Raw genomic sequence first — 24,951 nt, forward strand, 5'->3', positions numbered from 1 at the left:
TTTTTATTTATTTTCAAAGGGGGAAAGTATATAACCATGAACATAAACATTAGCAAAACAATTTTGTTCCCCCCTCTTCCCCTCCCCCCAGAAGAGAAGACTAATGTGTCAGATTCTGGCCATCTGTCATGGATGCTTTAGCTGAGTTTCCTAGATGATCCCCGAGTCCCTTCCAACTCTATTTTATGATTCTATGAAATTTTCCCATAAGTTCGTTTGATATTATATAAAGGGGTACCATATTTCAACAAGACTGTCCTTATTGGCTACATCATTCAGGTTGTGCACTCTCTTAGTTACTTTCTCAGATAGAACCATTGTCCAAGTGTTCTGTTTCCATTGTGTGATGGGCAGATAAAGCTGCTGCTCCTTAGAAAGGCAAGACTCTCCAGGTGCGTACCTGTACCAGGTTGTGGGGCTGTGGAGATCAAAGCCAAAAAAATATCTAACTAGAAGTGACCCTTAGACAACAGAGAGACAAGAAAGGGGTCTGCTTGGAACACTGCAAGAGTTGATAAGATGCTCAGTACATCAATGACAGTTTAAGGCTCAATGATTTTGATCGAGTAATAATAAGGAAAGAAGGAGTAATAACTGATAAGTGGGGGGGGGGGGAGGAGGAAGAGGGAAGAGGAACAGGGGGAGAAAACAGAGATGTGGAAAAATGGAGGAATTGTAGCAAGGAAGGGTTAGGAGAAAGAGCTTATTTCCTCCCCGCTGGCACAGGTTGGTTGTTTCTTGCCACACCAGCTCTCTGTGTTAGCAGAGCAGCTGCTGCATCTCTCTGCGGTTTTGATGGTTCGACTTCCTCTACTTAGCGGGGTCAGTCCAGGCCAGCTCTGCGAGAGATGCTGTGTTCTCCAGAAAGATACAAGGGGCTCACTGTAAAAGCTGGCTTTTACACAGGGAAAAAACTGTTTTGTTTTTTAATAATAATTTTAAAAATAATGGCACTCTTTCCTCTGGAGCAGAAGCCTTACCCTGAAAAAAATAAATAAAAACATAAATAGATAACAAAATTGAAAGGAATGATGAGTACCAATTGCACTGATTCAAATTTAAAGCTCCAGATTTTGAATTGGGTGTGATGCTGTGGTAGACACTGCTCCTCGGGACTGTTAGGACAGAAAGCAGAGAGTCCCAGCAGTAGGTGCAGCCAGAGCCAGTGAGAGGCAGAGAGAATGAATGCTAGTTTTGCCCCCATCCTTCTCCTCCCTGGATCATTTTGGAGAGCCAGTGTGGTGTAGTGGTTAAGAGCGGTAGTCTCGTAATCTGGTGAACCGGGTTCGTGTCTCCGCTCCTCCACATGCAGCTGCTGGGTGACCTTGGGCCAGTCACACTTCTCTGAAGTCTCTCAGCCCCACTTACCTCACAGTGTGTTTGTTGTGGGGGAGGAAGGGAAAGGAGAAGGTTAGCCGCTTTGAGACTCCTTCGGGTAGTGATAAAGCAGGATATTAAATCCAAACTCTTCTTCTTCTTCTTTCAGAAATGTAATTCCCCATCTGCAAAGGTACGGTCAGTTCAAGGCCTCACATTCTGCTTTCTGCATGAGCAGGACCTTCTTCGACTCAGAAGGCCTTCCTAGAGGTACACAGGCACAAACACTTCCTAGGACACAGCAAGCCAGTCAGTGGAACAAAGATGGACAGCTAGGATCTCCAAGCAGTGAGAGAGAAGAGCTCACCCAGGCAATATTTGCAGCCCCTGAAAATTTGGTTGCGATGACTTGTCTGCCCAATAAATTTAACTTAAAAAAACCCAATGGAACAGCTTTTCTTATAAAATGTTTTAAAACTAGTTATCAATGAAATTTCTTTAATTTTTAAAAATATTTATATACCATCACCTCATATAAAATACTAAGGTGGTGTACAGTAATGTATAAGTACGGCACAACACAACACAGCTTACAAACAGTACAAAATAAACATGAAAATGACTGGCAGTGACTAGCCACGAAAGTTTAAACAGCTACATAGGCCTATTGCTATAAATAGGTCTTTAGGAGATGTCTGAAACTAAGCAGTGAGGATCTCTGCTGAAAGTGTGTTGCACAGTGTGGAACTGGTGGCATTAAATGGCTGGTTTCTGGTTGAGGCCAGATTTCTGAAACACAAGAGACACCTTACAGCATCTGTACATACATCTGAGACTGAGCTGGGACATAAGGGCCCAGGTAGCTCCCAAGACATCTTGGACCCAAGTTGTTCAGGGCTATGTGTGCCAACACAAGTTCCTTGAACATGGTCCAGCAGCACATGAGCAGCCAGTGCGGATGTCTTAGCAGAGGTGTCACATGATGTCGACCATCTGCCCCCATCAGCAGTCTAGCCACTGCGTGGGAACATAGATGTTTAAAAGGAAAATCTGAAATATTTTGAAGGAAAAAAACTGGGAATCCCCCACAGGGTAAGCTTGCTTGCCGTTCCATTTTTGGCTGATAATGGAATCTGAAGTAACAGTTTCCCCCCTTGCTGCCGCCCCACCCCAAAGTGGGCCTCTGGATGTTTTAACTGCTGTGGCTTTCCCAATCCATTCACCCAACTTTGGGGAGTTGCTTTCTGTTTCCTCGGCAGCAGATGGCAGATTTCCTCTTGGCCAAAGCCAAGCGCTTAATATGAAAAGGGCACTGGTGCCACCTACAGGCCAGTTTCAAGCACATTATTATAAGCCTGCTTTTAGAGATAGATTTCCAAAGAGATGCCAGGTTTTCAAAAAGAAGCCAGGGTCTCGTTTTCTGAGCTTGCTGGCTTATCTGCACATCTACTCTGGAGGGAAAATCTGGCAACAACCTCTGGCCCTCCAGATGTTCTTAGACTCCAACTTCCATCAGCCCCACATCCTCTGGAGGGCCAAAGGTCCCACCCCCCCACCTATTAAAGACTGTCACTCATTTTTGATCCTTTACACGTAGTGAGCCAAAGATTGTTTGTTTCTATATCTCTGGCCTTTGCCAAAATGTGTGAAGACTACAGTTCTCAGCATGCTGATTTAGTGCGGCATCAAACTAAATAATAGTGTGACCAGAATGACTTCAGCTTGTGCAATGGGACTTTCCCCATAGCCTGTCCCTAAAACAGGTTTGGGAGAACACACAGAACAGATTTAGCAGGGGAGGCACACGCAGGAAGTCCAGTTGTTCTGCTCATGCATGGATTTACTTGGCTCTACTTTGGACACAACCCTAAGATAACAAGGCCTGGGCACAGACACTTCCCCTAGCTAAACTTAGTTCACAGTAACAGTGATACCAGTTGTTTAGACACGTGTGATGTTAAGTACTTTTTGATATTTTTGTTTAGTTCCTCGAATCAACCTAACTTTCAGACTTTTTTATTGAGGTGCAATGCAACTTTGTTTGAATATAAATTACCTGAAGTGCATGCTCTATGGCAGAGAGAGAAAAGCTTGCTAGAAATTTTATTACAGGGATCCAGCAATGAAGTTTTGGCAGCAATCTTAAGTAGAGTTACCAAGAAGCAAGCCTTGTTCGACACTGGGAGCCTTACTTCAGAGAAAAGAAGGTCATGATCAGGGTGTGCATTGTGCTCAGTTTAAGCTTTGGAGTTGCCTACTTTCATTTGGCCAATTTCAGCCTGGCTTGCAAATCTTGGATTTTCAGTCTTAAACACACACACACACACACACAGTGAGGGAGAGAGGGGGAGAGGGGGAGAGGGGGGGAGAGAGAGAGAGAGAGAGAGAGAGAGAGAGAGAGAGAGAGAAAGAGAAAGAAAGAAAGAAAGAAAGAGAGAGAGAGAGAGAGAGAGAGAGAGAGAGAGAGAGAGAGAGACGTAGGCACAGTCCTGAGTGAAGTTTCACATTTTCTTTATTGTTATTTTAAAAAGATTTCTTTCTTTTCCAAATATAGATCTAATTTCAGCATATAATTTAAAACTGACCCCTAGTACACGTTACAGAAATAGGAACTCCTCCAGACAAGACTCCTCCCTTCTTTCCAGAGATTGACTTGGGACACGACAACAAACAGGACGGAATTTCGGACAGAGCAGGATTCACGCACATATACCCCTCCCCACCCCCACCCTGAATCCCTTGGGGAAAGTGGAAGGGTCCTACACGAAGGGGTGGGAAAACCCAAAGTAATAAAACTTCTTACTCCAGAATTCCTTCCTATGATACATCCAGCTGAGTTCCCTTACAAAAGTTTGGAGGAGACACGGACACCTGACCTGCCTTGAGCTAGGCAGCACAGCCTGCCTGTAGTTTGGAAACAGGAAGGGCAGACAGTTGTCACCCACTAGGGTGTCCTCATGGAAAAGAACAGGAAAGAGGAGACGCTTGCTCAAAGCTGGTCCTGAAATGATGCACAGTTGCTTTCCATCAACACCATGGCCCCTTGGGCATTTATTTGTTCAACTTCTATGTCCCCACCACCCCACTTGGACCCAATTATCACCTGTCAGGCCAGGCACTCCAAACAACCAAGACAGCACCTGGGTGCAGCAAGTGGGTGATATAGCTCTCTAGCCTGCAGCCTCCATTACAGAAAATAAATACATATTAAAAGGGCTGTTAACCTGCTCTAAGCCTAAGGGGTAAAAGAGGACCAGGAAGGTAATATTTTAGGTTGCACCTGGCAAGCCACATGTTCGCTGTGCCGATTTTACCTTCTCTCCTGCCTTCTGTGTTTCATACTTGGAGCCTGGGTTGTGAGCCACAGGGACCTTTCTCTCACATATCCCTGCTTCTTGGGGCCCAACTACACATTACTTTAGCTACACAGCTGCGTGTTTAAATGCAAATGTATCTGTGTGTTTCTTAATGCAAATTGCCAGCTTTGGGGACAGGTTCCTAGTCAGCATCCTAGTAATGTGGGTAAGGAAGCCTTCTCACCCACTTACCCCCTCTCCTTGTGGTCCTGATCCATGACAAACCTCCGGTGTTTCAATTCGCATTGAGGGGTGGGGAAAGCTCCCATTGGCTTCAGCAGCTTTTAAAATCTGCAAATTACACATGCAACCCAGATTAGACTCACGGGGGGGGGGGGGGGGAGAGATGGTTAAAGCCTCCTCCCCTCCCTCCATGCTGGGTATTTGTTAAAAAACAAACCAACACCCTTGCATTGAAAGGCATGGCCATGTAGCAGTTTAGCCTTAAGAGGCCAGAGGCTGTGACCCAAAGGCAGTACAACTCTGCGGTGACTGCCGGCACAAAGAGCTCACAGCCTGCACAAGCCCGTGAGATCTCTTGTGATCACTCTCACTCACTGCAAGCACCTCCGGTGGTTGTATGTTGTGGTCTGTGAGCCATGCGGTTTCTGCAGCGAATGTGTGTTTTGGGTTTGGTTGGGCTCGGTCGCCCATGGTAGCGGTTCGATAAGCACCAGTGCAATGCAGCTGAGTTTTGGATCAAGTCCTTGGTTGATATTAACTTCCTGAAATAAGCCGAAAGGTCTCAAATGACCTCCCACGTGCTAGGGCCAGTGAGATCATTTTTAATAACCCAAGCCAAACTTTTATCGGCAAATGTGTTCTCCTCTCTCCATTTCTCTTCCAGCTGAACACCAGGCTGCAGAAACAGCCCAATTACCCTTAATTTCACAGATGGCAGTAAGTTTTCCCCATAGCTCAGGCAGGTCTTCTTGTATCCAGTCCCTCATTGCTGAGGACATAAAATATATACACTATACAGAGTTACTGAGCGCAACAACAAATACATTAAAAAAGATCTACTCTTATATACAGTATTTATAAAAAGCAAATTGACCAGCCACCATCCCAGTACAAAAATACGTGTCTCTTATTTATGTCCATTATATTTATTAAACCCTAGAAATAATTACTTGTGGACTTTAAAATTATTTTTGTAACACCAGTGCTGCAAAAATATTCATCTTGGTTTTGCTTCCTAGCCCTGTACTCCCCACTCCCCACCCCATCTGAGTGCTGAAATTCATAAGGTGCATTTTATTAGTGAAGGAAAAGAAGAATCTTTCCTTATGGCTTTTGGCAAGAGGGGATATCGAGCAGAGAAGACAGCAGATATAACAATGGGGAAGGATTGCAAAAAGATTATTGGAGGCTAGCTCATCTTGTGCAAATGAATAGAGGGAACGATTATTTTCACTCCTTTTCAGCCCAGATTCCCAAACCATTTGCTTGAAAGTAAGTCTCATTCATTTAAAGGAAATTTACTTCAATAACAATGGTTTAGGATGGCAGATTACATCAATCGGCTCCCCCACTCCCCCCCAAATAACACTGCACCAATGCAGAATGTTATGTTGTGTCTGCTATTTTCTAAATGGGGAAGTGGTTCTAGGCAACTGCCATTAAGTTCAATGGAACTTGCCTAGGGATGGGTTCAATGGAGATTGGACAGCATCCAATGGGTATCAGCCTTTTAAGGTGCAAATTACTGGAAGCAGCAACAATTGCAAACAACGGCAGGGGGCAGAGTAGCTTCATGGTGTTGTGCCTGCTACTGCCCAGCACCCTGAACGGAACGTCAGATGGTGGCAGTAGCTTACAGACTGCTTCAACATGTATCTCATAAACTGGCCAAACGCTACATTTAAAAAACATTGTTATAAACAGCTGTACCACCCTGCAGTCGTTCAAACAGCAGGTATGCTGCATTCACAAAATGGCTGTTTTGCACACCAAATTTCACTGCGTGTGGAAAATGAGAGGCCCTGATGCTTCCCCTTTTCTGCGCAGAACCTACACAGGATGCTGCCGTGCATGGGCAAGAGTGCCATGTGAATGGGCAGAGCAAAGCCGCCCATCTGTGAATGCAGAAGTGAGTACCATAGGGATGGTAAGAGCAGGGATCCAGTGTTTTTCATCTCAGGAACTCCAGGATTGTAGGCATCTCCTTTCCTGCCTGAGATTTTATTTCCAGGAATATATGCTGGTTCATCATATCAGCTCACCTGATGACTCTGCTTCTTATCAGATGTACGACGGATAGGAGGGAGAGTCACCTGGCCAGGATGCTGAATAGCTCCACCTGTACCTATTTAATAGTTATAGCACTTGTGTAATCAAAGTTGTTAGTGAGTATTGAATTCATACCTATTAAGAGAGCACATGCATTCTGAAAATGTACTCATGATGGCTCCTAGAATGCCTTTTCTTGCTCCAATATGGATCAAATGCGAGCCGTTTTGTTGGTACACAATAGCTTCTGAAATACTGAAGGTACCCGCATTTGGTGCTGGCCGCGTAACATAATGAAAAGTTTACAGGGCTATTACCTCCAAGTCCAGAAATACGCTTTTGTTATTCATAAGGGAAAGTGCACTTTGAAGTATCCAAATGTTTTTGTTGTGGTGTGCCAGTCACAGGGTCCTATGGAAGATGCTTGTTCATTTCACTTACTCAGCACCTGCCCCCTTTTACGAAGAAAATGCTGTTTCGCTTTCCTGCACAACTCAGTGGATCTACTTTTGTCAGATGAATGCTGAAAGGTCTGGGAAAGGTTCCTCAATATTATGGGAGAAAAGCGGGAAATTTTTTTACAAGTGTCATCAGCTTCCCACTGCATAATAACAATTGGAAAAGGTCAATTGGAAATAAATTATGATATAAATGGAAAGAAAATATATTATTCAGTGCTGGTGGGGACACCAAAGTTCCTCAGAAGCTTCTTGGGCTTCCTCTGTGAAAACTACCGCCCTAGTACAACCAAAGGTTCTTGCTATTAAACAACTAGCCCCATAATCCTGTGCTTCTCAAGAAAGAACCAATTACATATTTCAGATTTCATTCCCTAGTGGGAGGGCTGCACACCAGATATTACTTAAATGGGAAGAAATGCTCCATTGAATTCTCCTACCCTTAGAAGACTTCAAGCTATAGGAACATGACAGCAGTTCAGAGATGCTGAATTTTACCATACAGTCTCCCATGGTTTTCTCATTCTGGAATGAGCTCAGCTCCATGAAGTCCTACTTGTGTGTCACTCATTCTACACACAACCTCCTCTTCAGGTCTCCATTAACTCCTTGCCCCAAATTACACATGAATCTTATATTTCAGGGGTGGGGAACCAATGTTCCTTGTTGGACTCTAGCTCCCATCAGCCCTGGCAGTCAGAATGGCCAACAGTCAGGGATTATGGGAGTTGTACTTCAGCCACTTCTGAAGGGCCCAGTATTCATCACCCCGGTCCAAGTACTCCTTTATTTCCTAAGCTATTGACAGCAGTCAATCCTTCACAGCAAAGAAGTCCACTGTTCCCTGTGTTCCAGGGGGGGAGACGTGGTTTTCAATTTTTCAACCTGCCACCATAGTTTACAGCACATTTCTAATCATGTCCTATTGAATTCAATGGGGCTTACTCCCAGGTAAGTGAGGGTTAAGATTACAGCCCAAGCCTTCAACAGGGGCTTGATATTAAACAATGACCTACTCATACCTCCAGGCTTTGAAAAGCTTTCTGCTAATTTTCACACTCTGAGCTGCTGCCAAAGCCATATAAATGCAGAGGTGGGTTGAAAAGTCTCCCACCCTACATGAAATGCAGACCTACAAGTGTTACTCACTAGAAGACTGGACCAGGGGGGTCAGATACAGGGATATGCTTTTCCTTCGATGCAATACTCCCAGTTCCGGAGGTTCGCTTTCCAACTTAGACCTGGAGTTGTTATTTCCAACCTGGTCATTTCTCACACGTGACCATCAGCAAAGTCAATAGGACACCCATTGGTGGTAAAGAGCACTGCAGCTGGTGCAGCTTGAAGATCACTGCTTTGACTCCATCAACCCTACATTTCCCCTTACACATGGGTGGCAGCTGAAGGCCCCTGTCTGTGGCTGAATGACTGAGCCTGTGCTTGGCATACAGAAAGAACCAAGTGCAACCCCCCTGGCCAAGTGCAACCCTTCACATCTATAGTTAAAAGGACCAGGTGACAGGAAAGATTTCTGCTGAAGACCCTGGAGGGCAGTCAAGAGTAAAAGAGGGACAGGGAACATGTGACTTTCCTGATGATGTTGGGCTACAGCTCCCACCAAACTTGACCATTGGCCATGCTGGCTGGGGCTGATGGAGTCCAACAACCCCAGGAGAGCCACTGGCTCGCTTCTGGGGAGTAGGCTTCGCTAGGCTAGAAGGACCTGGTGTAAGGCAGCTCCCTATGGGACAAATGACTACCCCGTTGGCAACTACTGGACTCTTTTGAGTTTCCCTTCTCAAGTGGCCTTCTCAGGTGGCCTTCTGCTGCTTTTGATATGTTCTCAGCGGCTTTTTTCCTCCTTTTTCTTCTGAGCTTGCGAGGCCCAGGCTGACTACAGTAAGATGAGGTATGAAAGATTTCAGAGCATTTCAAACAAGTGCATATTTGGGAGGCCACCTCTGATTTAGGAAGAAGCCATGATGAATATTTTCTCCTAGATATATATAAAATATGACAATGACAAGATCAGAGAGTAAAGATGAGGAAGATCCATTTGTTCCTCCTGATCTGCTATTACACAAGGCCTCATATCCTAGTTCAGGGGGAACACTGAATGCCTATCTGATCGTACATAAATTACACTGAAGGAAAAGCGGGGACTCAATGGAGGGCAAATCCTTGCCAATTCGGGAAAGCAGCTATATAAATACAATTCCATTGGAATCTCATGCCTGCTACAAATTGGAGGAAAAGCAACATCAGTATGTACAAAACAAAATGAATGCAAATTCTCCTAGCCTACCGAAATTAGCAGCAATCAAGTCCTAGTGACCAGTTAGGCTGGCGGACCAGCTTGGTGGCAGGGCTACACTTCCCAACATGTTCAAGCAACTGCTGGCAGATAGGAAGAGAGGCCACTGTGATGTGTTAGTGGGGAGGGACCAGTCTCTAGGATGGACAGATCCATTTCCATTGCCTCAGGCGGTGGACCCTTTCAGGACACAGGAACCTCAGAGAGGTCTCAATGCCGTACTGTCTTAAAAGACATTGGGTGGGATTCACTTAGGGAGCCCCATCTGCAGAAGTCCTGTGCAAGGACTTCTACTTGCGCAACTGGGATTCGCCCCCCCTGAAACTGACTGGAGGGGAGGTTCGGGAGAAACCCTGAAACGGCACGTGTGGGGAGGAGAGAGGGGATCATTTCACCCCGCAAGCCAAAAGTATTTGAGCAGGCGGAACGTTAATCATCGCACAACATTGAATTCCACCCAATGTGATGACTTCTTGCCGTTACCTAATGGAATGAGGAGACAGAAACAGGGGTTTGATTTCGCTGACACAGGCTTGCTTCCCATCCCACCTTGTATGAAGGAGGAAGAGCTCTGTTGCTCACAGCTAACCGTTTGCCCAAAATGCCAACCATCTCTGCTTCACCTCCCTAAGAGAAGCTCAGGCATGCGCTAAGGAAAGCCAGCGTAAACCTGCACCCCAACCGACAGTTCAGAAAGGCCGACATCTCCAAATCGCTTCCCATCCGCCAGCCAGTCAGTTCCAAGACCTGTGGCCACCTTAGCGATGGCAATGAGGTCATACTTGTTTGCATGTGTTTTGTGTGGTACAGGTAGCTGCACAAAGATGGGAGAGAGCAAGGCCTCCATGACCTCTGCCCTGAGCATCCCCTTGCCCTGAGAGAGGAGCGTTGATCATGAGGCTCATCATAAGGCTCACACCCTAGCAGAGGGAACAGGACCAAGTCTGAGGGAAGAACTCCCACTTCCCCCACCAAGGAACAACAAGGGCTCAGGAAGCAACTTCTGAGAGGGACAAAAGCCCTGTGGCTGGTGGGGGCTGAGGCTATTAAGACTTTAAAAACCAAACAGAAACATTCTGCCCCTCTCTCCCTGTCTGAAAGCATTTACTTCCAATTTGTGGCCCCAGTACCGTAATTCTGTAGGAAGGCCTGGCTCCAGTTCCCTTGTCAGTGGTGAACCTCAGGCCAAAGCTCTACTCTCAGGCTCTTTAGCCACAGTCCCCTCCCCCAATTTCCTCCTGTTCCTGCCCTTGACTCTCCAGTTGCCTCAGGCTGGGCTAGACATACTGGACATATAAGGACAGACATCCCACAGCAACCCTCCCACCCCTCTGGATTGGCCTATTTCCCTCATTTGCCTGTTCCTCAGGCGCCGTTGGTCTGGCCCATCCCAGACAGTGAGATTAAAACAAATGCTCAAAAAGTTTAGGAACTGGTTTCCGGCTTGGTCTAGCCAGCAGCAGCCCCCCTGGCTCAATGGGGTCGCGTGTAGGAACTGAGTAACGGAACAGCGCCCCCTTGGCTCAGAGCGGAGCTGTGGACTAAATTACGGCACAGTACTAGCAGAGGTAGGGGAGCAGGAAATGTATCAAAGCTGGCCGAGTTTCCCAAGGCGTTGATCCACAGTTGTGAGGGTCCGGGCCTTGTCTAGTGACTGCCTCCGCTCTTCCCGCCACCCGATGCCCAGTCGATGATGATGAAGCTGAGGCTCATGATCATGAAGAGCACGCCAAGGCATGCAAAGAGGGCTGCCTGTGGGGGGGGGGAGAAAAGGAGGGTCACTCACAGAAAAGGAAAGGGGCTTTTTGGCCCGGGTCTTCAGCCCTGCTCCTCTAAACTCCCCATCACCTAGATCAAGGATAGCCAGCTCGTAACTCACAGGCCAGATTTGGCTCTCAAAGGAATTTTAAGTGGTTCCTGGCAATCCTGCCCATTTTTGGTTCAGTAAAAGCACAGGCAGACTTTCTGGTCATGAAAGAAAGTGTCTCCTGAAGCCGCATGAGAGAATATATATCCAAGAATTCAATGTTTCGCTTCTTACCTGGGTTCTATCTATGAAGCCGCCAAGCATGCCAAGAGCATGCACTTCCACACTATGAAACCCTGGCTGCTACATAGCGCCAGCTTTACTTAAAGAGTGTGTCTTGTGCAGCCAAATTTGTCCCTAGCTTCCAGGCCGCTGTCTGTAGGACAGAGTGATCCTTGCAGTTGGTCGTCCCTCATCTACAACAAGTTATAACCTTCACAACCTTGTACATCGCTCTGATAATGTTTACGATGACAAAAACTTTGCTTTCCAAAGCTAGAGTTATTGATCTCTTCCCAGGTGAGAAAGCCTTATGGTCATATAAAATAGCCATAATTTTTCTCCTGTTAAGAGGTCAGAGGGAACCTGATGGAGGTATATCTACAAGGATGGCCCAACTGATTTTCTGTGCTCCTGACTTTACAACCTATGGACTCGAGGTTACTGCGGTCAGAATTATGATGGTATCTGATTGTCTCTGAACCCCTGACTTGCGTTCTTGATTGATGAAAAGATTACTGGCGTCATGAGCAATTAGCAGTTCCCCAGATGAGAAGCATCCCCACAACTGCCTTCACTGAGAGGACAGTTCAAGAACAGCAGTGCCGGCAGGGCGATTTCCTCATGTGGACAGATAGGAGGGCCCATTGGGCAGGAGGCCCACACCTCACACAACCAGCAGCACACCCCACTCCTTTATAGACACCCCCAAAGGTCTTTAGGCCAAGCTGGGTTCCTAAACAGTACGTACCAGGATCTTGGGAGGGGATTTCGTGGGCTCCTTGTCCTTGGGCATGATCCGGATGTAGAATATTGCTGGGAAGATGAATATCAGGCAGGGGGCCGATGTGGCACCTGGAAGAGACCAGAAGAGAAGAAATTCTAGTGACAATCACACACACACACACACACACACACACACACACACACCTCCAGAAAGGGAGAACACTAAGCTATCCACCCACCCTTCGCCACTTGTTTTTCCTAGGAGAAAGCAAAACAAGCTGTGCTGACGGGCCCCTGGCCTTGCCCCACATCCCTGGCAGAGGCCAGACAAGCTATTGATTTCCTGCCTTAGGAATGGTGTTTTCTTTCTCTCCTCAAACAGTGGTTGGGGAGCTGGGAATGAAAAAAATTAAGTCCTTTGAAATCACACTGCAAACAAACAGGTTGCTGGCGGTAGCCTTGATCCTTGGAAAAACGGGGCCTTTGGGCAGCAGAATGGGAGACCGGAGATGTGGAGTTGCATCCATGTTCTCAAGGCAGCAGAGAGGAATTATTCTCCCCCAAGTAGTCTCTATCATCATTCTGACTCAAGAGTTTATTTCATCACTGTGAAGACTGGATTGCTCTTCCAGCATCAGAGCTGTATCGGAGGGGTGATTTTTGTGTAAAAACTGCCCTTCTGTGGAGTACTACCCGTAAACCAATACCCTCAACAAATACACAGCATACATTTAAAGCCCATGGCTTCCCCCAAAGAATGCTGGGAAAGTATGTAGCTCTGCGAGGGTAAATTACAATTCCCAGGATTCTCTGGGGGAAGCTGTGTGGGTGTGCTTTAAATGCTGTGTACACAGTCCAAGTCAGAGTGCAACTCCATTTTACAGGGAAGTAAAAATTACGATATTGGAATTGGTTATGAGAAAGTCACTTGACTGCTTTTTCTACATGAAGGATTTTATATTTCCTCATGAGCACTGAAGCTTAGCCACAGTGGAGACAGGAAGAAGAGCTGAAAGAGCTCTCTGCTTTCCTTCAATGTATGAATTGGTCTCTTTCGACCAAAGAACCAGCTCATCTATCCTCCTCTCCATGGCCCAAAGTGTATCATGGGAATACCATGACCCAATAGCAAGGAGGATAATTTAAAGACAGACAAAAGTGGACTCCCATTTGGCTGTACAGTATTATTGTGCAAGGGCAATCCATGCAGTGCTTGTATCCAGCTTTTTAAACTTCCCTAATCTCTCTTTGTTAAAGGCTACCAGAACGCAGGAACCACAAGGAAAGAAAGTGATCTGCTCAGCACACAAGACGCATATCTTCTCTCCAACAGTTTTCCCTAAAGCTTCCAAAATTTATATTATTGTATTATTGCAAGTCATATTTGCACGGTTCACCCAAGGGGAAGGTGCAGGTAGAGTGTGGCAATGGCAAACAAAGGGATTGAGGTTAGGAAAAAGAGAACCCTTGAAAGCAGGACTCACCAATCAGTCCAAAGATGCCCAGGATGGAAGGAGCAAAAATGACAAGCAAGTTGATAGAAGTCAGCAGTATGATAGCAATTATGGTGTGCCGAATCCAGCTGAATTCCTTGTCTTGAAACAGCATCTGCTGAATTGCCCGGCGTACCTGGAGAGTGGAGGAAGGTATGGTCAGACCCCATTCTTAAGGAATAATTCACAATTCTTAACTGGAAAAGAACTTAGGCCTACATTGACACCATATTCCCCATTTGTCCCCTTGCTCCACTGGATATAAACGTGATTTCTTCTGATTTTGGACTCCGATGCCTATTTGTGACCTGCATTTTGGTGGGCTCTGGTTGCTTCTGTCCATATCCCAGCCAATTCAATCCACTACCCAACCAACCACCAACAGCCTTGACTTAACTGGAAGCTAGCAGTAGTGGCCGATTTGATGGGGTTATGCCACCCTTCCACCATTGGTGTTGCTGCAGCTTACCTAGCTTGTGTTAGGGCAGGGCAGCCGTCAGCGCTGTGTGGATGCACCAGCAGAACCACCAGATAGGCTCCATCAGTTCATCCACACAGCCCTGACCTCACTGCTGCAGTGCCACAACCCCTCCAGGAAAGCTGCAGCAACACTGATGTTCGGTGGTGGTGGTGGGGTGCTCCACAGTAAAAATACTTTTATCCCAGCATTGTGGTTGCTGTTGGGAACTTGTTCTGCAGATCCCTCCCTTTTGAGTTTAGCTTGTTGTGTTAAGCAGCATCCAGGTAGGCGGAGCTGATCTTTTCAGATTTTTACTTTTGTGGTTAAATTTGGACCAAGTCACAGGGCCCTGCTTCATACAAAGGGCTAAATGTGCAGAATGGTGCCCAGGTTCTCTGGATCCCTAGCAACAAACATGTCACTGTGGTAAGATATAAACTGATACTTGGGTTCCACCTACAGCAATCGTGAGACACCACAGCAATCATTAATGCTCTTTTCCCTCTCCCTTGGTTTTCTACAGATGCTTAGATATTGCTTACTGCCCTTTCTAACTCTGCAATGTGGGCTTTCAGCCACATTGTACATTTCTGTAGTAAACTATTTGTACTCTGGTTCAGTTACCAATTATAGACAAGGATGGGCAGGCAGTCTAAAAAGGGGACAGTAGACAATTAGACTGGTTTCTGGTATGTGGTGTAGGAAACCACAGGCACACACAATTTGATGAAAAGGAGACTCACCGGGAAGAGAACAATGGGTACCGTCAGTGTCACAGCAGTCAGCACAGCCACCCGCACACACAGGATCAGCACATCAAACGGATCTACTCTGCTGTAGGTATGTAGCAGCTCTGATTCTACCTGGCCTGCAGGGGACAACCAAGAACAGCACGTCCATTATTGATCAGGCTGTGTACCTAAGCAAGGTGTCTCTTTGCATCCCAGGTTTGGGGCGCGACAGAACTGTTTCTTAGAAGGAAAGGCTATGTAGGTGTTTCTGCCCTAAATCTATGCATGTGAACAATGGAAGTGAATCCCACAGAATACTATGTATTAAATTGATACCACTGCCCTTCCTCCCAAAGGACCCCAGGAGTTCCTACTTGCTTCCAAGCAAACATGCATAGGATTGTGTTGCACAACATTAAAATAACAAGACAAAGCAATTTAGTTTGTTTGCAATGGAAGGACTCAAAGGAAATAATAATAATAATAATAATAATAATAATAATAATAATAATAATAGTAGTAGTAGTAGTTACTATTATTATCTAAAAGTCCTTTAGCAAAACGCATGGGATGGGGCTAAACTAGCTATTATGGCTGACTACTGGGAAATGCTTTGTAAAATGTGGAAAGAGCTCTGGCACTTGTGATTCTGATCAACGATTTGGGCACCAGAAGAATATGCAGGGTCTGTACTAGTGAAGTGTTAGCCCCCCCCCCACAAGAAAATTCTACATTCTGGTCCCAGGGAGGTGTGTGTATATACCTCTCCTCCACCACTTGGGTACCCCGAGGAAGGGACTTACCATAGAAAGTGAGGTAGCCAAAAAGGGCGGCCAGGAAGTACATGATGTACATGACAGCGATGGAGATGTTGGAGATGCACTGCATCTTCTTCTTGGTTGGGCTAAAAGACAGGCAGAAACACAGCATGAGAAGAACCAAATTCCTAACTGTTTAAAGGCACAGGCCCTCACTAACTGACGCTTCCTTCCTAATCCCAGCTGCTTCTCTACATACCTTCTTGAAGACAAAGAGGCACCCAGCTAGAATAAAAGGCCCAAGATCTGAGATGGCTCCAGTTCATCCTGCCAAAGCAAACTATACAAGGCCACAGCTTATCTGATGACATGCCTAGCATCTCCCAAACAGGCACTAGTTCCCTTGAGCGCTTGGAACTGATGTTCAGGCAAACCCAAGAAAGGGGAGCCTGATCAACGGAGTTCTATAAAGGACACACTTGCTCCTTTACTGAATGGAATCAAACAGGCCATTTGCTGGCTTGGAGCTGCGGTCTAATGGAGAATCAACGAGAATTTTCCTTGATGCACAGTGCATGCATGCAATCTGCACAAAATGTACATGCTGCAACTATGGATCCAACACTCACTCTTTCAGCTCCGTGTAGATAGGCAGGACCTCAGGGTGACACACAAAAGCGAATGCCATGATGGGGATAGTATAGGCTGTCTGCAAGGAAGAGAGAGGGAGAAGAAGAGGGTGTCAGCTGACCACTGATCATGCTCCCATTTCCAAGACCTTTGTTGTCATAGCCCCATAGCAACTTCCAGTAAGAGGTACAACTACACATTACACTTTTCACATGGGAAAGGGACTGTTCAACCCTTCCCTCCTCAGCCAGGCTCCTGATCTTCCCTACATTGGGGGGGGGGGGATCTCTCATTGGCACAAACTGAACTTTTCTCACATCTTGCTCTTCTGATGCAGGTTCATCAGTTCTCAGTCTCCTCTGCAATCCTGCCCTCCATGGCCCACTTTTAGTCCTTTGGCCATGTTGCTCCTTGCACTTCAAACCACTTCACTGCTTCTGACCGTCAGGCTGCCTCCTTCCCTCTCCCTCCTTCAAACACCCGGCTCAAAACCTGATTGTTTAGCCAAGTCTTTCCACTGAACCACCGTGTCTTCCCTTTATCTGCCCTGCAGGTAACCCTAACCCATTCTCACTATAGCTCTATCTGTCCCCTCTACTTCCATTGCATGGTCTGCCAGTGGTTCAGGATGCAAGACCGTGCCACTGTCTCTGCACAGTGCCCAGCCTCAGTGTTGATCCTATAACTAGAGAACCAGATTCAGCCAGACAGGTTTCCCCAGATTTGATATGATATGTTACTTAGGTTAATGAATATTTATGTATTGTTTGCTAGTCTGACCTGAGAGTTGAGGGTGAACAAGCTCGAAGAGCAGATGCCGTCTTCCACTGCTTGTTCGTCCTGATTGTTGTTCATGCTGACTGGTGTGTAATTGAGGCTGACGGTGGTGTTGACCCGGTCAGGAAGAGGACAGGGAATGTTGAACTTCTTGTATATGACCTGAGATGGGATCAAGAAACCCTGTTAGGAATGATTGTCTGGGCTTATTTTGCCTTAGATTAGTCTCAACAATAGACAATAAATGTGTTTGTGGGTGTTTGTATGAGTCAGTGTGGTGTAATGGTTAGAGAGTTGGACTATGACCTGGGAGAGAAAGGTTCGAATCCCCACTCAGCCATGAAGCTGGGTGACCTTGGACCAGTCACCATCTCTTAGCCTAACCTACCTCACAGGGTTGTTGTGAGGGTGAAATGGGGAGAAGAACCATGGACACCACCGTGAACTCCTTGGAGAAAAAGGCAGTATATAAACATGTGCAGTTTTGTGTTTGGGCTGCAGCTTTCCCACTCTTACCTACTGAATTAGAACAAATGGAAATCCATGGTAAAGCTGATTGGTTTGGTCCCATTCAGTGGTAACCTGCAGGCAGGCAAATGGAGGTATGGACAAGCCCTTAGAAAGAGTGCCAACCAAACAACTTTAGAGAGGGAGTTCTACTACCAAGGGGCCACATCAGAAAAGGCCATGTGCTGGTGCAACCACTGACAGAAAAAAATGATGGTGTGGAGATGGGAATGGAGAGGGCTCCCATTTAAGGCATTCTAAAAACATTTGGGCCACCACCATGCTAGCTAGCTATGTAGAACGACCGTTCGTGCCTAATGTTTGGTCGCAACCCATTAGAACAGCGAGTGCAAGCAGGACAAAGAAGCCCAAGTGAGAATCACGCTGCAGCTATATTCTGCAAGATATCACAGCTACGCGTATTTAGAGAACTGGGGTGTTAGAAAAAGCAAGATTCCTTTAGGGTAGTTGTCCTGATGAGAAGCCAGGGTGAAGGATGTGACTTAATTTGCTATGAATACTTCCTGCGACTGTTTTTTCAAGCACCAGTATTTTGTGTGATTAAATGACTTCTTCAAGTTTAAGACTTGGCTTTTCTTGGGAGGCTGATGGCAGCTTAAAAGGGTGTAAAAGACAACTGGGAAACAAAACCCCACTGACTGTGCCTGCATCTCCTTCCCAATGAACTGTGGGACTGAGTGAGCAGGGACAGCCCCATTCACTGAGATCTCGGCTTTCTCCCTTCACTCTGCGCGAGGCTTCCTCTTTGTCCAGAAATAGATCAGTGTTGCTGACAAGGAAGCAAGAATGCTGTGACGCTTCTCTCTCGCTGGCTGTTGCTGAAATGGCCAGGGGCACGTTGCTCACTATCCACTCTGACAGTTCAACAGCACTTGCAAAACTGGAGTCATCACCCAAGCTTTGCAGCAGGAACCGATACAGAATTCTGTTCTTTGGTCAGCCTACTGGTATGGACGCAGCCCAGAAGTGGGGGCATTTCAACAGCAGGTTAAGGCTCTGGCAGGACCAGGTTCAGTTAAGATTGCTGGCTACTCGCAAGAAAACGATGGTTTCACAACAAGTGCCAGGCTCTGAAGCTCTGTTCCCATGGAACCTAAGTGCAAAATCCTGCCAGTGGGGATCTTATTTTTATTTGTTTTCTTGGCCTTTCTCCAAGGAGCTCAGGAAAGCAGACACACTTCCCTTTTCCCCTGTCCTGCTTTCACCCTCACAACAACCCTGTGAGGTGGGATGGGATGAGAGTTGGTGGTGACAGGACGAAGGCCACTCAGTGAGCTTCATGTCTGAGCAGGGATTTGAATCTTGGTCCTAGTACGATTACTACACCAAACTCTCTTCTTCTGAAATGAACATCTCACAAAAAGTATGCTTCTTCTTCTTGTTGTTGTTGTTCCACTTCCCTTCGAAGACTCTTAATTGGATCTCCAAGCAACTAATGCCAATGAGGGAGCTGACAGTAGTGACCACAAAGGGGTCTATAATTGGCTGCAGATCTGACATGGTGTGTAATAGGTGGAGTGCTGCATTACAATTGGAGGGTCTTGAGTTCAAATTTCCACCCAGCCATGAAGCCCACTGGGTGACCTTCACAAACTCTCAGCCAAATCCGCATCACAGCATTGTTGTGAGGATAAAAGTGGTATGAGGATGGAGGGGTGGGGGTGGGCTAGATATGTTGCACTAAACTGCTAGGAGGTAGCAGGGCAATATAAACATGCCATCAGTTAATAACAAGACCACCATTTCATACTTATTTGGAAGTAAGCCCTGTTGAACTCAATGAGGCTTATGTCTAATTAGATGTGCCCAGGGTTGTCCTATCAAGAAATAAAATTACTGAGAGGACTTGAGAGTAATACAAGCAGCTGCTCCCTATTCAACAACTCACCGAAATAAGGAAGAACACCATGCAGCTGAGGGAGAAACCACTGGCATAACCAAGATAACCTGGGAAGAGAGAAAACAGAAAGTTGCAGGGGTCTTGAAATACTTCTGGAATGGATCATTCTCCACTTCCTCAGGTGTTACAGACCCCAACTCTGTTCAGGGTACAGAAACTGCCATGAGAAATGGTGGGTTTCTGGGTTCATGAATCACCCTCTGTCACTCTCTCAAGTCTGGATGGGGAACCTGTGGAGTAACGGGCGATTCTGGGTACTTTCTGGCAGGACTAGACAGAACCAAGGCCTCCTTCCCCACCCACCCTGTCGCATGGGAGCCATTTCCCTGTGGTGTGATCTCAGGCTGCTAAGGAATATGTGCATATACATGAAAATTGTGTGGCTCTCTCCCATGTAATTGACATACCCTTTTGCACAACAAACCCACTGAAGCAGCTGCTGGTAACCCTCCATAAACGGCAGGTAAGACAAATTCCCAAGATTATGCTCATCATTCCCATCCGCTGCTCAGGGAGACTTACCCAGTTGTTTCATGAGGGCCAGGGGAAGGATGATACTGACAGAGACCATGATGACTAGATAGTTCCCATTCATGTACCAGTCCCTGGAATGACAAAGGTCAACATTATATCCTCTGCAGGCCTTTGGATGAGAAAACGCTAAATAGTACATATATATAATCAGGTGACGCAAGGCCTGGAGCTTCCACCCAGCCCCTGACTAGGCCCAGGCCTGCTTAGCTTCACCAAGGTGACAGCATCCTGTGCCCTCAGACCCCGCTGAGCTTTCCACACAGCAAGTTTTGTTCACACTGTAAGCATAAATTTGTGTGGGGCAATGTCAGGAGAAACTCTGCAGTATCTGACACTGACTACAGTGTTAGATGCAGGAGAGTTTCTTCCGACATCACCTCATAAACTTGAACTTTGGTGCAGTTTTGCAGGTTATAAAACTTGACCTGCAATTCTAAAATAGAATTTCAGCTCTACTTAGAAGTGGATAATGGACAACTAAGCACCAAAATCTCAGATGGGATCGGCCTCGGCCTGGTATACCTGAAGGAGCGTCGCCACCCCCACTGAGGTCCAGCTCTGAGGGCCTTCTGGTGGTTCCCTCACTGCGAGAAGCAAGGTTACAGGGAACCAGGCAGAGGGCCTTCTCGGTAGTGGCACCAGCCCTGTGGAACACCCTCCAATCAGATGTCAAGGAAATAAACAACTACAGAGGTACCTCGGGTTGCATACGCTTCAGGTTACAGACTCCGCTAACCCAGAAACAGTACCTCAGGTACTTTGCTTCAGGATGAGAACAGAAATCGTGCTCTGGCGGCGTGGCGGCAGCAGGAGGCCCCATTAGCTAAAGTGGTGCTTCAGGTTAAGAACAGTTTCAGGTTAAGTACGGACCTCTGGAACGAATTAAGTACTTAACCCAAGGTACCACAGTATCTTACTTTTAAAAGACATCTGAAGGCAGCCCTGTTTAGGGAAGTTTTTAATGGTTGATGTTTTATTGTGTTTTGAATATTCTGTTGGAAGCCGCCCAGAGTGGCTGGCTATAAATCATCATCATCATCTTTTTTTTTTTTTTTTTCCAATAAATTTTTATTGAGTTTTCAAATTTTTAAAAGGCAAACAAACTTATAAAGACAAAACAAAAACATACATAATTGCATAACATTGACTTCCCCGCACCCTCCTTCCCACATTCCAGTTTCATTAATTATCTCAGCAAATTATTTGCTCTCCTCCCTTAAATGTCTCATCCTTTCTTAAAATTTGTCACTTATGCTTGACCCAATTTGAACTTATCCAGTTTTACACAATAAATCTTTTCTCTAAGGACGGCCTAAATTCTTTTCCCATGAATTCCTTCCTTCAGATATTGCATCAAAAAATCATAATATAGCAGTTCTAAATCTCAGATTTTAACTATTCTCCTCTCCCCTCCTGCCCTGCCCCGGTTTCTGTCCCTTCCCAAACCAATGTCCCAATAGATTGGCTGCTTTAGCCCGGGTTTCTCACATCGGAGGCTCTTGAGCCCCAGTTAGTCTCTCTCCACCAATTTTGTTGGTAATCCATTTTGTTGGCCCTCTCTTCTTGAAGAGGTTCTGTCACCAGCCTCTCATTTTTTCCTCCTTCCAATTCAATAAGTTTCAGTTTCTGCTCAGGACCACTCAGTCTCTCATACTCCTGCTTGATGAAAAAGCCCCAATCATACTTGTTTACTCTTATATAGTCCAATATTCCAGTTATTCTGGGGACTTCTTCCTTTGTCTTTCTCTCCTTTTGCAGATTTGTAATCCACTTATCGTTTTCTTTGTTTCCTTTGTTCCCAGAGGTTGCAGGCTTTTGGTTGGTTTTTTCCACCTGAAGTTCTTCTCCTTCTTCCTCTTCTTTTTCCCCCCGCTCCAAAGTTATCTCCTTCTCTGCAGCTGCAGAATTTCTTTCCATCAACTTTGTATCATTGGCAGAGTTGCTCAGTTCCAAACCGAAAGTCTCCAGTTGTTTACTTATTATGGTACTTTGCTCTTGTAAAGTTCCCACGAGAAAAAACATCCTTTCAATCTCTGCCCATAGTTTCCCTTCTGCAGCCATTGCAATGTCTTTAGTTCCCTCCAGGGGGATTTCCATCATGATTCTATTCCAACAATCCGTTTCTTTGTAGCTCCCAGCCACTTTATTATTCCCAGTCACTTTGTTTCAAAAAGATCAATTTTAATGTAGCTTTTTTAGTCCGAAAAAGTACCAATAACACAGTCCCAAGTCTTTGCCTCCCGTTTGACAGCTCTTTTGACAGCTGTCAAACTCTTTATTCTTTTTCCTCGGGCTCTCACACAGGGCGCTCCCGGGTCCAAGGGGGGGGATTACCAGGAGAAAAGGAAACTTTCAAAATTCTCTCTTTTCCACTCCAGCACAATAACTTTGTCATCCAATTCGTGAGAGTTATCTTTTTAAAGCCAAAGTCTTTCCGCCTTAGTACTCCTCTCTTTGCTTTGAATCTTTCTGTGGGGGGGGGGGGTGCGGACTTCCTTTTAACACACCCCCGATCGTACTCAATTTTAGGTATAAAAACTTTTAATGCCAAAATTCCCTTCTACTCACGGGTTATTTGTTTCAGTCCAAATTTCAGGAAGAAAGATAGCGCTCTCCGGTCATGGCTCGCGGCTTCGCTCCGCCAAGGCAGCGATCGACTCTCAGCACCACGCCACTCTCCGGTCCACTCCGTAGCCTTTAAAAAGGCTCTTCGCGGGTCAGGGAGGGCGATTAAGGTGCCCACCGAGTCACCATGTCCGCAGGCTTCCGCGCCTGCGGTTTCTAAGGGTCCCCGTGTCGCCGGCACGGCAAGACCCGTCCTTAGCGGAGCCGATTCCCTCCAGAGCTCGGAGGGAATCCGCCATTACCCGTTCGCGCTATCCCGGAAGTCCTCATCATCATCATCTTACTCCCCAAACCTGAAAATGGACTCAGAACTGAAAATTCCTTGGATGAGGGACTATCTGAGAACCCCTAATATGTTGGTCTGAGCTCCCTGGCGGAAAGGCGATTTAATATTTTATTTTCTCATTTATTCAAATCTGTATACTGCTTATCAAAAAAAGTACCAAAACAGTAGAAAATATAAAACTACGTTGGCATACTAAGTTCACAATCAATGGGACATGGAATTGGGTGCTCTAAGGGGGGCAATACAGTGTAAATGTAAGCAAAATACTGCAATGTTGTCCTAGCCTTCCAGCCACAGCAGTGTTGTTTGGTCAAGCCAAACCTAACAGAGCCTGCAGGGCAGGCAGCAATGACCCTGTACGTTGGACATTGAGGTTCACGTGAAAGCCAGCGTCAAGCTTTGATCTGCCTTGTATCTCAGCACAGCCTAGGCAACAAAAACCTCCCTGTCTCATGAATGAATAATGCTGCTCTTTGCAGGGGACAGCTGTGGCTGTGCTGTGCGCATGAGGCTAAGCCATGTAGCTTGCCCCACTGACTTCCACTCATCCTGCTGAATCTGTCCCTTTCCCTGTGAAAGACAGAGCCCTATAGCTGTTTGCCCTGTCAGAGTGTGTAAAGTCAGATGAGCTTAAAGTGAAGCAAGATGCTGGCTTTGCTTTTGGTTCCAAGGCAGGCTGGTTTGGGTCTCTGATCTCTCCTGCCTCTCCCCACCCACTGCTGACCTTCTCCTCCCCACTACCCCACATACCCCATGGCATTTCAAGATCTCACGAATCTTTCTGTGAGGCGGAGGAGGTTTTCAGCAGGCAACTCGGAATTCTGCCCCGTCTCATATAAAGCATGCAACCGAAACACACTTCTCCAAGGTAATCTGTACAACAATATGCTTACCCAATCTGTATTAAGATTTTTGGAAGGGAGGTTTGTGTTGGTTATTTTATTCTATGCGGGGAGGTTAAGGGGGGAAAGGGCTGGAGTACAGAAATTCACAAAGGCAAAAGGAGAGTGTCTTTAAAGGAAAGGGGGGAGTGGGGAGTGAGAGAGAAGCAAGCAAAAGAGAAGTGGTAGTGGTGGTAGGGTGAACTACTAAAAATGGCATGGGGTAAAGAAATTCTGCTTCCTGTCAGGCACGATGAGTCTCAAATCACAGGGCCCCCAGGTCACACAATTATTTGCCCCAATGTACGGTCCAAGGGCAGAACTGCAGCACATTCAGTCTTGTCCAATGTATCCAATATGGTGCAGCAGTGACAGCAGCAAGGGGCTTCTCCTAATAGTAAGTCAGCAGATAAAGCAGGGCCTAGTACAGGGGGTGGGGGAAGCTTTTTCTGCCACATTTGCCCAAGGGCAACCTCCTGGGGCTGAACGGGCGTGGCCAGAGGGGAAACTAGGCAGAGCAAGAGATGACCATTAGATCATCAAGGCACCTGTGTTACTATTCTGACCGACTGGGTTACCCATTCTTAGCCTGCTGCTACAGTAGCCATGGCCAGTTGGGCATAAACTTCCCCAAGAACTAAGTGGAATGTGTATCACACTGAGGAAAGGAAGGATGCTGTTGGCTCAGCACTTGACATGTCTCAGGTGAGCACCAAAGACACCTGGGAGTGAGAGACTCCCTGATGGCAAACCAGCACATTTCTTTATTAAATTTATATCCCTGACCCTTTCTTCCATCAAAGAAATCAAGGTAGTATCCATTGGATTCCCAGGTAATCTCCCATCATTCAGGCACTGACCAGACCCAGCCTTCCTGAGTTTCAACAAAATGGCCCCCATGCATACCACCAGATCACAC

At 46.3% G+C, this 24,951-nt stretch overlaps 1 protein-coding gene across 1 annotated transcript in view; it reads right to left on the minus strand.

Moving 5' to 3' along the window:
• Window positions 1-9,399: 9,399 nt before the first annotated feature.
• SLC38A3 (solute carrier family 38 member 3) overlaps window positions 9,400-24,951 on the minus strand; it is a 68,234-nt gene continuing 52,682 nt past the window's right edge. Inside the window, exons 8-16 of the mRNA XM_028718647.2 lie at window positions 20,229-20,311; window positions 19,695-19,753; window positions 17,282-17,440; window positions 16,501-16,580; window positions 15,917-16,017; window positions 15,126-15,250; window positions 13,914-14,058; window positions 12,455-12,558; window positions 9,400-11,429 (exon numbers count right to left, since the gene is read on the minus strand). Coding sequence (XP_028574480.1) covers window positions 11,325-11,429; window positions 12,455-12,558; window positions 13,914-14,058; window positions 15,126-15,250; window positions 15,917-16,017; window positions 16,501-16,580; window positions 17,282-17,440; window positions 19,695-19,753; window positions 20,229-20,311 — 961 coding nt within the window. The 3' untranslated portion in view covers window positions 9,400-11,324. The remainder of the gene's footprint in view (window positions 11,430-12,454; window positions 12,559-13,913; window positions 14,059-15,125; window positions 15,251-15,916; window positions 16,018-16,500; window positions 16,581-17,281; window positions 17,441-19,694; window positions 19,754-20,228; window positions 20,312-24,951) is intronic.

The sequence above is a fragment of the Podarcis muralis genome, chromosome 2 (genome assembly GCF_964188315.1).
Source record: "Podarcis muralis chromosome 2, rPodMur119.hap1.1, whole genome shotgun sequence".
Taxonomy (NCBI): domain Eukaryota; kingdom Metazoa; phylum Chordata; class Lepidosauria; order Squamata; family Lacertidae; genus Podarcis; species Podarcis muralis.